This window comes from Temnothorax curvispinosus, unplaced genomic scaffold, assembly GCF_003070985.1.
Source record: "Temnothorax curvispinosus isolate PA1 unplaced genomic scaffold, ASM307098v1 QBEX01005269.1, whole genome shotgun sequence".
NCBI lineage: Eukaryota > Metazoa > Arthropoda > Insecta > Hymenoptera > Formicidae > Temnothorax > Temnothorax curvispinosus.
Window position 1 is genome coordinate 156,223 of NW_020215049.1, and position 15,633 is coordinate 171,855.

The 15,633-nt window shown below is 36.4% G+C and overlaps 1 protein-coding gene across 2 annotated transcripts in view; it reads right to left on the minus strand.

Annotated features, from left to right (window-relative positions):
* The window catches only part of LOC112454682 (hypoxia-inducible factor 3-alpha), a 50,558-nt gene that overhangs the window by 34,304 nt on the left and 621 nt on the right, over positions 1-15,633 (minus strand). Inside the window, exon 1 of one of the 2 annotated variants that reach the window (XM_025016196.1) lies at positions 1,440-4,015. The exons of the other annotated variant lie outside the window; for it this stretch is intronic. Within the exon in view, the coding sequence (XP_024871964.1) occupies positions 1,440-2,650 (1,211 nt within the window). The 5' untranslated portion in view covers positions 2,651-4,015. Of the gene's footprint in view, positions 1-1,439; positions 4,016-15,633 lie in introns of those variants that run through there. 2 annotated transcript variants of the gene reach the window in all.

Here is a 15,633-nt window from a genome sequence, read left to right on the forward strand (position 1 = left end):
TGTGTGTGTGTGTGTGTGTGTGTGTGTGTGTGTGTGTGTATATATACTCTTCTTTTGCGCGTTTTTCACATAGAATGAATCACGCGTGAACGAGAGCTCTCTTGACTATCTTCTACTAAACTTTTTTCCGCAAACAGACGTCCTGAAGTACCTCGTGAGCGAAGTGTCGCTATCACGTGTCAGGTGCACTATCATACATGATAAACGGTCTCATTGCCCGATTCTAGAAAGTCGCTGTCATCAACTTGGCTCACCATTACGCTACATTGGTTACACTAATCGTGCATCATAATGCATGCTGTGCACGCTGCAGGCACCGCTTGATTTCGGAGTAAGTAGGCTACTCGGTTACCAAGCGCGAATATGCACGCGTATCATTTGACAAAGATAACATTTAAATACCAATTTTTAGTAGAAATTAGACCTGTTTCATTGAATTTAATGCACTACAAATTTTGTAAAATTTTGCCGATACTTTGCTTTCGGCTAAAGAAATAGTTTTACCAACATTATTTTAAAGTATACAACAACCCTCATAAAGAGAGAGAGAGAGAGAGAGAGAGAGAGAGGGGGGGAGGGAGAGGGAGAAGGAAAGGGAGAGAGAAAATTTCGTTACAGAGACAAATTCTAAAAAACTCCCTCCCGAAATATCTGAGATGGATAAAGTCTCAGTCTAAGAAGCGAAGAGGCGGAAGAGATTGTCTATCATGAAAACCGCTTGAAGTATCAGCATTAACTCGAGCGCATTCAATTGCTGTCGCTGCAGAAGCTATTGGCAGATCGAAAGGTGCATCTTTTTCGGTCGTCAATCGAGGGAAAACGTCGACGTTATCGCGAGGCGAAGCGTTATCACCGCGGCAGGCCGACCTTCGAACGATACTTCGAAATCGATCCTACGATCTCGTCACGTTTTCTTTCCCTCACCTCCCTCCTACCGCTAGTGGACTCAAACCAGTCAAAGTTAAACTGATCGGCTAATCCGGTCGACGTAATTAAACGTTACGGAAAATTCCCGCGGAAAAACGATACAATCAATTCATTTTTTTTCTTCGGCGCAGATTAATATAGAATGTTCCATGTTGTACAAACTATAAGTGACATGCAAACTTCTTTAATTGAAAGAAAACAGTTTTTTTGGAACGGGCTAACTTGTTTAAATGTTTAAGAAAACTTATCATAAAGTTTAGAAAACTTAATTTTCGTTAAAAGAATTTTAAAAACTACTAAAATTGAGTAGAGTAATTTCAATTGAATTAGGTTACAATTGATGGATAAAATTGAATTAAAATTAAAAAAGATTTAGATTAATTAGAAGAAAATAGATTTATCCTAAAAAAAACTTTTATAGAATTGATTCACCATTTGGAACGTCACGGTGTCAAAAAGCAGCAGGTGAAAACGGGAAAAACAAAAGAACATTACGATAATCGCCAACTTACAAGTAATTCTCGAGGAGCTGTTCGTCCTCCACGTAGCCGTGATGCAAGTTATCATTATCATCGTAACCATTATCGTACATACATGGCGGCAAGACGGGTGTGCCATAAGCGTACGAGGTGTCGTAAAGGGGACAGCGATCGCTCGCCGGGCACTGTAGCCACCGGTCCTCGCTGCAGAAATTGAACAGTTCCGGGCAGTTGTTGCAAAACCAATTGCCTGGTCCTGGACCGCCTTGTCCTAGATCGTATTGGCCCGATTCGCGCGGCTGCTCCTCACACGGGTGTGCGGCATGAGAGTTCACGTCGCAAAATTGCGAGTCGCTAAGTCTCGGATCGCAAAATGGCGAGTCACGTAGTCGTAAATCGCTATACCCTAGATCGCAATATCCCAGAGTGCTGGGACCCATGTCGCAAGTTCGTAAATGGTTAGGCGCTAAATCGCAAGAGGGTAGATCACGGAAATCCAGATCGCGACGATACTCTCGGGGTTGGTCCATCCTTGCGGCCTGCGCGTATCGCGATCTCCTCGAGTAGATCGCGCGATTACCCGCCGAAAGCGGTTTGCAGCCGTCCGTCGGTGGATCAAAGTACATCGCGAGGTCCTCAACGTCAATCGGACCAAGCTGGCAAGTCCTCGAGGCCGCCGTATTCGCCGCGCGAGTCCCCGACTGCGGGTCGGCCAAGTGACCGTCGTTACGGAACCACCTTGTTTCCACCGGATCGTCGCAATCGGCGCCCGCTGAAGCGACATTGCACGTTGCTGACGCGATATTGCACGACGTCGCTGGTGCATTACTACACGCCACGTTGCAACTCAGCCCAGACGCATACGGAAATCTCATCGTGGAGCAAGATGTCGTCCCGATATCGCAAGCTCGTGATCTAGTATTATCGCCAGCGTGTGACGTAAGGCTGGAAGAGGGTGCGGCAATATTGCCGGGTAAGACATTGACGTTGCTAAACGCGATCGCTGGACCATAAGACGACGGCGGTGGTTTCAGCAATTCGCGTGACGGAAAATCGATCCCGTTTCCTCTTGCCATGTGACGCGCATCGACACCGACGTAACCCGACGCCTTGCCGATCCAGTCGCGGAGATCGGAGCAACGACCCCGTTGTTGACGACCATCACCGAGAATGATGTTTCCATCCTCTTCTCTCGCCTTACCTCCTCGTCTTTCTTCTTCCATCTCGTGCAGACGCGCGTTCATTTTTCCTCCTCGATCTTCGATCCACGTCACTACTTCTTAATCTTGCAGTTGTCTCTCTCTTAAAAATTTCTACTTTTCTTTACCTTCTTCAGTCTTTTTTACCGTGTCTTTCACTTTTCTTAGAACTAATTATACTTATTTTAATCAACGCGATCAGTAGAATTTCACGTCTTACAATTAATCCTATCAAGAGATTTTTCACCTAAAAAATTTTTTCTCGTTCTTTTCTTTTTCTTTTCCTTTCTTTGTTTACTACCTCCTCTTCTCCGTTGAAAACTGCTTCCATTCGTGATTAGTCTACGTATGGCACAGCCGAAAATTTCATGCTTAAATTATGCTAATTTTGTTATTGTCTTTCATTTATTCACTCCTGCGTTTTTCTTTCTCTATCTTCTTTTTAATTTTCGAGTTTGCTTCTTTAGAACTTACTGTATTTATTCTCTTTCTTCCCAACTTATACAACTTATACTTTCTTTGATAAGAAAACAAAGTGTTACTTTCGCCATTCATTAATTAATCATCGTTAATCTACATAAAAATAAATTTCCAACACGTTAATGCGTTTGATCCTTAGTCGTTTTCCACTTGCTCGACATTTCATCCCTCTTCTTTATCTTTCACATTTGCCATTATTTTTTTGTCACTAAGAGCTTATCTTGGTCATGTCTGATCCACGTGACCGATGTACAATCGGGAATTTCTTAGCACGAGAAGGGGAAAAGGTAGAAATACAAAAAAATAAGATTCAGTTGATTAATATCTTAGCCCCTCTTCATAAGTGGTTCGTCCAACTGCGCTCGCTATCCCTCTTTTCCGATTTTTCTTTTCTCAGTTTATTCACTCCACTCTTCTATATTTTCCACAAAAATTCGTTTTTCTTTACGCTCGGTACGTAAGTCGCAAGTTCATCTCTCGACGATTCCAATCATCCTCGTAAAAAAAAAACGAAACTCACCCCCTCAGCTCTGATTGCTGCTCTCTAATCTCAGTTCTTCGCACTCCTTTACACGCCAATCCAGCTATACTCTTTTCGTGTTTTATCCACAATTTTGAATGACACTTTCTCATCCTTTTTTCACTTATTCCTCACTCATTCCTTCCCCCCTTCATCTATTTATGTCTTGCCCTCCAGAACTAATGGTCGTCGTAACGATTTCTTTTATTATCTCTTATCAGCTTATCTTTTTTGTTGTATCTCTCGGTAGACTCTCTCTTGCTCTTTATCTTAACAGAGCAAATTCGAAATTAGATCTAGTTAGCGGAGATGTCAACGATCTACGTTTCCTGATTCATTGAGAGCAACTCTGAACGGGGTCGTCATCCTCGTCTTCTCGCACACTCCCCTCGGCACGACTTTTGATCCACTTTCACGGCTCACGCGATACTAAAGCCCGGTAGCAATGCAATGCTATTCCTGCTGGACGTTCCAAACGATCGTTATCTCGTCGATAACGATACTCTATCATCGACCCGCGCGCGACACAACAAATTCATCGAGCACGTTTTTACTGACTCAAATATTTCTATTTATTTGTCACGATTCATCGATGTTTCAAATCTGTCATTCTGCAGATTCTTGCCGTAACTTTGCAGAAACTTGCAGTAACTTTCATCAAATAACGTCAAATAGATTCAATTAGCGTAAAAATATTTTTGCAATTTGCAATATAAAAGAAATGAATAAACAGTCGCTAAATTCGCTAGAAAATAACAATAGATAGAGATACGGGTGGTAAAATTCGCGGAATACGTGATAAGAATATCGCGTATAGAGACTCCAATAGAAGGAAACGCGGTGAAAAACAACGCAATTAGCATATTTTTGCATTAAGTAGCACGTACACAGCTTGCGGTTTCTTGCGATCTTAAAATAGAAGGAGTAAATCTAGGAATAAATATTTTAACCGACATTATTTTAAATGCACTATATGTATATTATTTTCGAAAAATTGGCAAATTAAATATCTGAAAAGAGCAGTCTTTTTAGGACACTCCAGTTATAATTTTCTAACACAATATGCCCGAGAGATCTAACAAAATCTCAAATTAATAAATGTTCTCGACCCAAACAATGTTGATGTTGCAAGATAGTCTTATACTTTACGTTTCTTTCGACACAAAGAGAATTTTTTGTTATATTTTACCCTTAAATTCACTACAAACTTGGGACAACTTGGCAACTAAGGAATTTTTAAAATATACAAAAGACATTTTACAAACAACGTGATAAAAATTACCAAGCAGATTGGTAAATTTTGAAAAATTATTGAAATTTCCTAGATATATTTTAGTTAAATTAATCAAACATATTTTATATTTTAATGTAATAGATATTAATATTTTTTATTAAGGTAGATATTAATCAGATTAGCTCGCATAAAATTCTTGGTGGTACATGTTGTCCCACAACTACCATGATTTCAGGGTAAATTTTAAGAAAAAATTCTCTCCGTGTATGGTAGCGCAGTAAATAGGCTATTTTTTCCACTCTCTGCAGTCGCATGTCTAATGACTCCAGTAATTTGAATGCCCAGTAGTTGGTCATAATAGTGAGCGTTCCTATCGCGCAAGATAACGCAATCCTCGACGAGTGTCGCCCGCTCGAAGAGAACAAGAAGAACCATTGTACGCGCCACAGATCATCCGCAAACGTTTTTATCCAGCGTTTTTTTTTCGATCGCGCAACCTGATGCAATGCAATCCCAATGACGGATACACTGCAATCCTGACGCAATACTGCGCGACACATCCTCGAGCCGATCGCGTAATCCTCGCAGCGTAATCGTGCAATTGGATGTGCCGCCGATATGAAAACACGGAAATTATTCCACGATCGTTTCCTGAGTCAATCGGCCCGCTATTTACTTACGACCAACGTTTCGTAGCTTTTTGATAGCTACATCTTCGTGCTTCCATTCCACTTATTGTTAGTCAAATAATAGTAGTAGTAGCAATAATAATAATAACAATAACAATAACAATAATAATAATAATAATAATAATAATAATAATAATAATAATAATAATGATAATGATAATGATAATGATAATAATAATAATAATAATAGTATTAGTAGTAGTGATAGTAGTGATAGTAGTAATAGCAGTAATAGCAGTAATAGTATAGTAATAGTAGTTTAGGGTTCGAGTCGTTGTCGATCGCGGGATAATGATGATAGTGTAGAAGAGTGTATAGTTGGATGAAATGATGTATGTGAAGGATGTGTCCCCAAAAATACCATGCGACTCTCTGCGAGTTGGGATGGTAAGATTCCATAAATATATTCCCGGCTAGCTCTTGTCGTCCGATAAGATCGTCGGTGAGAGCGTTGCGGATATATAGGTAACCTTATCAAATACTTAATTCGCAAATCTACCATAAATTCATTCTAAACATTACATTTACTCAAAACAATATTCTGGTTTTCAAAGACTTGTGTCAAGATATTTGAAAACTATTATAGTCCAGTCAATGTAGGAAAACACTTGAAAATTTCTCCTCAAAAAGTAAACTTTTTTGGAAAGTGTTCTTTTGGGTTTCAGAAAACATGTCCCAAAAGTTTACCAACGTAAACCCTGTGCTAAATGTTTTATTCAACAAAAAAGACCGAAAAAATGGGTTTTTTGAGTATAACTAAAAAAACATTAATTTTATGAAAAAATAAACCATGCCAATCGAAAGAGGAGAAAATTTTACTAAAGAAACATATCTAAAGGTTTCTTAATATTAGTATGTGTAGGAGTAATAATTTTTTAATTAACGCTTCAAAGTGCGTCGATGCCGTCCCGTGTGAAGCCGCCTGCAGAGTACGCGGGCGTGCGCGCACTTTTTAAAAAGAGTTGTAATTTTTGATTGGATCGATAGAATCAAATTTTACAAAAAGCATTCGAAAGTAGACGTAATTTACTAATTTTCGGTTTAGAAAAATTGAGAAAGCATTTTGAGTATATTTAAATCGAATTTGAAGAGAGGCGATGTGAAATTTTTTACTTATTTTACTAATATCATTGCCATTTATTTAAATTTGCAGATTTTTACTTCTAAATTAAAGCATTATATTCTTAAAATATGTGCTGATAACATGCAATAAGTGAAAAAAATTACAAAAATTTATTTTTTAAAAGTTGGGACCTCAAAAAGTTGATAGTTTTCTTGAAATTTCGTTATTTCAAAATTGATCAACAAGTTTGACTGCAGATATTACTGCTTAGGCAATAGATATTGAAATTTAATAACAGGGTTTTTTAAAGCTGAAAATATGTACTTTAAGATGATACATGTTTTATTTGAAAAACAAAATATTAAGTAGGTGTATTTTTCAAAAAAGTACATGAAAATAAATGTCGAACTAGAAAATATGAAAAAATTTATCTATTTTTAAAGTCGAAAAAAAGTAATAAAAAAAATTTTTTTTTTTTGAGAAAATGACTTATGAGATGTTGTAGCTTGGGTTTTAAACTTTAAGACTGTATATCGGAAATATTTTTTTGAACTTTTATTTTAGTGGCTACACGCGTTTAGTAAAAAAAAGTCGTATTTACTGTCATTTGTACTGTTGTTCGGGGTAATCTTAGAAACTATTGGACCGATTTTGAAAGTATTTTATATGAAGTAGGGGTAGAATATTTCCCGAAGAATGCTATAGGGTGTATAGTTTTTCGTTACCGATCTTCTGGAAACCGGTTTTTCTAATTTCTTCAATTTTTTGGGAAATAATTGACGGAATCTCAAAGAATTATATATGAAACAGGGATAGAATTTTCCGGGGAGTAATATGAAGTGTATAATTTTTCATTACCAATCTTTTTTGGAACCGGTATCCAAAATTTTTCTAACTTTTCGGGAAATAATTGACCGAATCTTAAAGAATTGTACATAAAACAGGGGTAGAATTTCCTGGGGAGTACTATAAACTGTATAAGATTTCTCGGCTCGCGCGCGGAGAACCGCAGCGTGCGAGTAAGCGGGTGCTCGCTGCAAACAAATGCTACGCTGTCTCCATCCTTTTTCTAACATTCTTTTGTTTTAAGAATCGTTCACATATATTTTTGAAGTTTAACAAAAGGAAATCAGTTTGCGAAGCGCCTTCGCCACAGAACAGTCTCCGTAATTGTTGGAAGTGCTTTTTACCCGCCCTTTTGAGTCGCTATTTTATAATGTTGAAAATTTTACTTTAGATTCGTATTCAGCAACCTTGAAAACACATTACCTATGAATTTCATGATTATACATTTAACATTTTTTTAATTATAATCACTTTTTCACATTTTCCTTAAAAAAATCGGTTTTTTTCGTTTTTTTCCAAAAATAGGTAAGAGCACATGAAATAAATAGGTAAACTTTTCCATTTAAGGGTAGAAAAACACTTTCCAAAAGGTTTCAAGTGAATTCATTCTTCGAGAACAAATTTTCAAATAACGCATGTTTTTCGCCTACGTTGCCTGGACTATAGTAAGAAAATATTATTTGTTGTAAGAAAACTTACTTAAAAGAAATAAAATAAAGTAAGTAAGTGCTTTCCTTGGCTGTAGAATGATTATTTTTGTGTGCACCACAGTAGTAATACAATTAGTAATAGTAGCAGTAATAATAATAATATTAGCAGTAGTAGCAGCAGCAGTAACAGCAGTAGTAGCAGTAGTAGCAGCAGCAGTAGTAGTAGTAGTAGTAGCAGTAGCAGTAGTAATACAAACAAAGAAAACAAGAGATTAAACCTCAACAGAATGGACAAAGAAAAGTACCTGAAAAAAAGTTTGGTTAGAATAACCTAAGGTATGGTGAAATAGCTTCAACTTAAGGGTTTAGTGATTATGACGAAATATTTGGTTAATGTTAACCGAATTTGTTAACATTAACCAAATTTGTTAACATTAACCAAATATTTCGTCATAATCACTAAACCCTTTAGTTGAAGCTATTTCACCAAGCCTTTAGGTTATTATAACCAAACCTTTTTTTCAGTGCACGCAAATGACGCACCAACAATACTGTTAATTAATAAATAAGCGCGTTTTTCATCGCACCTAAATTTCACGGATAAGCGATGACTAATACTTCCGGATATGATGTATACAATATGCATACAATACTCCGCGCCGATTTCGGCGGGAGGTACCCCAACATTTACGTACAAAATACGTTTACACAGGAAACGAATACGGTTTTCTGGGATCTTCCAACAGAGTGACGGGCGGGCAAGGTTTTTCCAAACCGCGATTATCTCCTAATCAAATTCAATGACACGGCGTATACTTTCGCCTATATTCAAGAAATCGTATATTCTTAGGTCACTAGAAAGCAATATATTATGGAGTTTTCTTTCTCATGGAAATTTGCAATTCTCTATCTTATCGCTATCCACGATTGACGCGAAAATCGTGAAGAATCATATAATTTCTAATATTAAGCGCTCAAATATAATGAATACTGCTGATCTGTTAGTTCTCTCGAGGATTCACCGAGATACCTAGAGATTAAATCTAGCCTTCGTTTTGTTGTTCAACCGCCCATGCGTTTAAAACTACCAAGGCAGGATGCGATGTACAACAATTCGGGAAGAAAACTTTCCAGGTCGCTATCCGTTCATGCGTGCACGCCGCGTAATCGTCGCGATGTATACAGAGTGTTCCACTTCTGCCACATCATCTTTTAACAGCCGGAGTCCTTGACTAGCTTGAAGTCGGGTTAGCGCAAATGTCAAGGAAAATCAGCGTCTGCCGCAACTTTCCAAAGAAAAACTTGCCATTATACGAAAATTAACATTTCGAGGAAATAAACATCCCAGTTAGAATTAAGGACAATATAACGTTCAACTGATGACAATATTGTGCGAGAATTCTTTATTTTTCTTCGTTAATTACTCGAACTCGAAAACCTACTTCGACGTTTCCGTGGATAAAAAGTCGACTCTGAGAGCATTTGTTTTTGTTGACAAATAAGGCCGAAATGAAACACTCTGTAGACCATGCATACATGATTGAAGTGGAGAGAACTCCCCTCACTAGTCGCTTATACAGAGAAATAACTGTCACAGCAGACACTTTAATTGACATATTAATCTCTACTTCCTCTGACTACCCCCTCGCTAACCTCTATCGATCACTTGGCCAGACATACGGTTTTTGCTACGTATAAATACCCTTTGCTTAAATACGTTACATTGTGACTAGATTAATCGAAAATGCGTTACATCGCAAATTACACATCCTTATTTCCAATATTAAACTTTCTGTTAATTCGAGTAACGTCGTTATTTTGCTGTTTTATATAGAATAAATCACTAAAGATGTTACAGGCTAATATTTCTATAACTAAACGGGATATAAAATTCTTATTTTCTCGCGACTGTTTGATATCTAAACGGACGAAAAAAATTAACTTTATCACACAATGTCCGCTTCGATACCAAACAGTCGCTAAAAAATAAGAATTTCATATTTCGTTCAATTTCAGAAATATTATCCTGTAACACCTTTAGTGATTCACCCTATATAAGCTGCAATTAATTTCAATAAAAAATATATTTTATTGTCTAAAAAATAAATCTTTTCTTGGCGAATTGTTTACATTATTTACAATAGTATAATTATATTTCTCTTACAGACTTCAAAGGAAATACCTCTCGATTAATTAATAGATAAATGATATAAAATTTAATAGGGGTATTCAAATAAGTTAGAGTTTAACGGTTTGACAGGTTATGTCGGGTTAAAGTCGGGTAAAAAGTTAATTTTTACACTTTTAACCCAAAGATTAATGTGATAGGTTAATGAGTCACTTATATATTTTGCATAACTTTAAAGAGTAGCGCGCCCAAAGTTAATTAATTAACTTTTTACTCGACTTTAACCCGACATAACCTGTCAAACCGTTAAACTTTAACTTATTTGAATACCCCTAATAACATTAAAAGATTGGGTTACCCATTATTGCTGGAATTTCAATAATCTTGTTATTTCTTCTCCAATAACTCGTAAATAGATTTTAATGCTCGCAAAAGTTAAATTCAAGTTCTACAAAATAATATTTTTAATAATATAATAATATATAATAATATAATAATTTAATAATATTTTTGCGCACCGAGATAACTCAGGCTGTCAACGGCATTGAGATTCATTGGTTAAATCCATACATAGTTGTAAATTTCGTGCGACTTCATAATATCTAAGGTATTTTTTGATTGTAAAAATAGTCTGAAGCGTTTATTTTAATGTATATTATGAGGCTGAAGAAGGCACGGTGTGCCGAAACGTTCCTTCAACATTGTTGACAATACATTTGAAAAAATCGACAATTTCAACTAATTTGTTTTCGCTCGTTATTGGCCGATACCCTCCTTATTGTTTATATACACGAGCTTGTTTTGTAATTTTATATAATATTTTTACCCTAATTTACACCCTGTAAAAAATTCTTCAAATTTTTTACTCGATGTAAGTACACAGAGAGAATTTTCTCTTAAAATTTACCCTGAAATCATGGTAGTTGTGGGACAACATGTATCACCAAGAATTTTATGCTGCGAGCTATTCTGATTAACATCCACCATAATAAAAAATATTAATATCTCTTACATTAAAATATAAAATATGTTTGATTAATTTTACTAAAATGTATCTAGGAAATTTCAACAATTTTTCGAAAATTACCAATCTGCTTGGTAATTTTTATCACGTTTGTAAAATGTCTTTTGTATATTTCAAAAATTCCTTGGTTGCCAAGTTGTCCCAAGTTTGTAGTGAACTTAACGGTAAAATATAACAAAAAATTCTCTTCGTGTATCACGAAATATTCGCATATACTTTACGCGCGAGAGCAAGACCAACATGTCGACTGAAGATTTTTTGGACTGTAAACCAAGTATCTAGAATCTAAAAGAGAAAACTTGTTTGTATCAAAAAAGTGTTGCGATAAGGAAGAATCAAACTTATTTTTGTCCTATTTACAAGCAGGCTACGTGATGGATAGTCCGTATAAAAGAGATGAATAATAATCGTCGTGTCGCGCTATCGTTCTACTTTTGTATTCAGTATAGTGATAACCCTACATAAGTGAAATATCTTCCACCGCTCGCAAACGCTATCGTGCGTGTGTGATACGTGCCGAACGTTGTTTTCGTCGATCTCGCCTCGTTACGGTCTACCGATGACTATCACATGACCCCACTGACGCTAATGGTTTCCTTGTAGTTTCGCAGTTTCCGAGCAGGTTATTTTAGCGCGTGTCACGCGAGACCCTCCCGGTCTAAAGGAGAAGGGAAATCCTCGCGGCTGAATGTAGATCGCTTCTCTCGAAAAATATCTCCTTAATGTCCATTTCTATATCAATGTATATTTTTCTAGTTGTAAGAATTAGAAAAAGATAAAGAGTAAGTTAAACCGAGATTAAAGTTAATCATTGATAGAAATGGACATAAGTCACACAACGGGAACTCCTTTGTTTATATTCATCGTTTTAAAAGTAAAACCATGATGGAGATGTGGAGATCAATATCACCTGATCTTGTACTCTAGAGGAACGTCGCCAGTTTAAATTAGTCCGAAATCAATGTCTCGAAATATAACGCGAGACGATTGATTCAAATGTCCCGAATTATAATTGACGCACGATAAGACGCGCTAAGCATGAAAAAAATAGACAAAACATCGATTGCGATCAGTGTTAGAGTCTGGACTTTGAACGGCTGATTACCGACAAAATACAATCCTAGAAAATTTTCCGTTCTACACTCTTACGAAATAGATCGGAGTGGACAGAAACATCGCCGAATTACCGTTGTCATGGACGCCGCTATCCGCACGATAAAGAATCGCTTTGTCTCGCGTGAACGAGCAAATATTTAAGAAGGATTTTTTATAGCTATAATATTAATAATAATTAAAAATAATAAGTCAACCGCTCAATCTAAGAAAAACTTAAGAGAAACGGTAAACAACCAATAACGAGCATAAAAAGATGTTAGATAAAGAAAAAAATTTAGATTTATTCTGTTATTCACAACAATATAAAGCGTATTTCGATTTAGACACTAACAAAAAATTAAGATGACTAAGCTTTATGCTAACATCTTTTTATGCTAACGTTCATCACTTTCTTGTTGTTTGTTCTAATTATTAAAATTCAACATATGAGATTTTCATATGCTTTGTGTATGCAGTGCATGGAAAAAGTGCATAGAGAAATACGAGGAGAAAAAGAATATTCTTGATTTAAAAATATCTTTAGTTTCAACGTGGAAATATTGAAATGAGATTATATTGCGTTAAACTTGCTTGAAGAAAACTTGCTTGAATGAAGTAATTATATACATGTACAGTGCAACCAAGAAAAAAATGTTGGAATAAAAAGTTGAAATTCTTATAAGAAGATTATAGTGATCTTGCTTATATATGAAACTCTATAAGAATTTCAACTTTTTATTTCAACATTTTTTTTCTCGGTTGCACTATATAATGACTTTATTCAAACAAGTTTTCTTCAAGCAAGTTTAACACAATATAATCTCATTTCAAGATTTCCACGTTGAAACTAAAGATATTTTCAAATCAAGAACATTCTTTTTTTCTGTATGTAATTTTTGATAGCGATTATCTCGTGTTCGGGACGGTCAATTAAATACTTTTAAACTGTACAAACGTGTAGATTTATTAACGTATAGTAAAATTTTCAAATTTTTCTTGTTTATTGCGATTCGCGAAACAACTATTATACCTTAAATTAATAATATTAATAACGCGCGACTCTGACTTCATTTCGCGGTGTACACCGACCTATGTAGCTATTTTTTCGAAATTCTACAGGCCAAAAGAATATAAACGTCTTTTATCAATCTGTTGAAAAAACAATTGATTCAAATCCTAGCGCATAGCTGAAAATATTGAAACAATATTTCAGCTGTAGGACTTCGATCCCGAAATACATACTATAGATTCATATACCTTTTTTTAAAAAATAATAATCCTCGCTCGCTACGATTTTACATTACATTAAACTGGTTAACGAACTCGGTAGATTCTGATTAATCGAGGAATATGACTAGAAGTTTTTATCTATCTACTTAAACAATTGATCGGAATCAATTATAATAGCGACATACTGCTCCGCTGTTTGCTCTCTGATAAAGATTGAGTACGTTCGACTGGCTGGTGACGTAAAATGGATAAAATTTTCGCAGTTAGCGTGTGAATGTACAATAGAATAAATGCGGGATATATTCCTGGATAACCGACGCTTCTAACATTTTACGTAATCGCGCGCAGCGAAACATTGGAATATTAACTGTTGAGGTCGCGGACGCGATTGTATAATAAAACGCCTTGCCATCGCGCGCGTGCACACGGGTCGAGAAAAAGAGAAATCGAACCTCGGACTATTTCTAAAAAAGATTGTCACTGTTGACGATATTCTTAAATGTTTGAAAAGCGTCGGTCCAAATTGCGTGCATATTTAATGGCTTGTTGCGCCACGAGATAAAAAAATCACTCGTATACCAGCATGCCGCTAGAAAGTCAAGCAAGAGAGAAAGAGAGAAGAAAAGAGAGACAAAAATCCTTTTGAGGACACTAAACAGAGAAATATAGAAATATACAAGGTGTTTTCTAAGTAAGTACAAAAAATTGAAGGGATTATTCCTGCCTTATTTTAGGAAGAAAAAGGCACTTCTATTAACATATGCCCTGCTTTATTTTCGAAATACACGGTGTCAAAGATGCACGCCCCTGGTGGATCTAAAAATGTTTTATTGGTACTGGAAAATGGTTCTTAATAGTTTAATACTACATATATACACATAAATTTGAATAAAATACCTTTAAACGTTTTCCGATAATTTTCGAAAATTTTATTTGTTTTCATAACTTTGACACCCTGTATTTTGAAAACGAAGCAGTTTAGGGCATATGTTTATATATATAGGCCGATACTCATAGTCGGATCTTATTTCAAGACCGTCTTAAGTAATGTCTTAAGATGCTAATACGGCTCTGTGATTGGTTCATAAAATCTTAAGATACTTAAGACGGTCTTAAATATAAGATCTGACTATAAATACTGGCCATAGGACCTTTTCTTCCTAAAATAAGGATATTCCGTAGGAATATCCTTTTCAATTTTTTGTACTTAGAAAACACCCTGTATACACAATCATTTCTCGAATTGGACTCGCAGTCGTACAGAAATAAATCCCAGGCGCCATTTTCGGATGAAAATCTCGAGTTAATGGACAAAGTCATGCGCGGATAAAATATAGCGGAAAGTAAACCAACTGTAATGACATATAAATAAGCCGGGTACAGTGAGTAAAGAAACCACGTCAATTTTAATAAAGTAAGCCGCTCGTCGTAAGTCGTAAATAAGTCATAATGATGCGAAGGGAGAGCGAAACTGGAGCAACTGTGCGGCACGTCGTAAATAACTTAAAGACCGATCAAAAATAAGACAAATCGGACGATAAAAAAAGGAAGGCCAAGCGTCGGGGCATCTCATTGACACTTGTTTAGAATTTCGTTTGATTTAAGAGACTTTAAGAGCAGAAGAAAAAGAGAGAGAGAGAGAGAGAGAGAGAGAGAGAGAAAATGAGAACACGACAGGTCCAATAAAGAATCCGTGAGAGCGACGGAGACGAACGACGGGGATCACGTGGCGTTAGAGAGAGACAGCGATAGGGCGCCGCCGAGAAGTGCGAGCGAGATAAAGCGTTGTAATCGGAGAAAGAGACAGAGCGATGATTCACACATCGAAGAAGCGAGACGATTGCATCAAACACGCATCTCACACACACACACGAACGCTTTCCTCTCACTCTTTCTTTATTCCCTCAAAACCTGTCGAATTCACGAATTACAAGCGGTATTATCGTGTCCGGCGTCCGTCAATGACACGACAGCCGCGAGCGAGAATTCGCGTCACCCTGGATCCATACGGCTGTTCCGAAAATAAAGACGCGCGACTTTCACGCACTCTCTCTCTCTCTCTCTCTCTC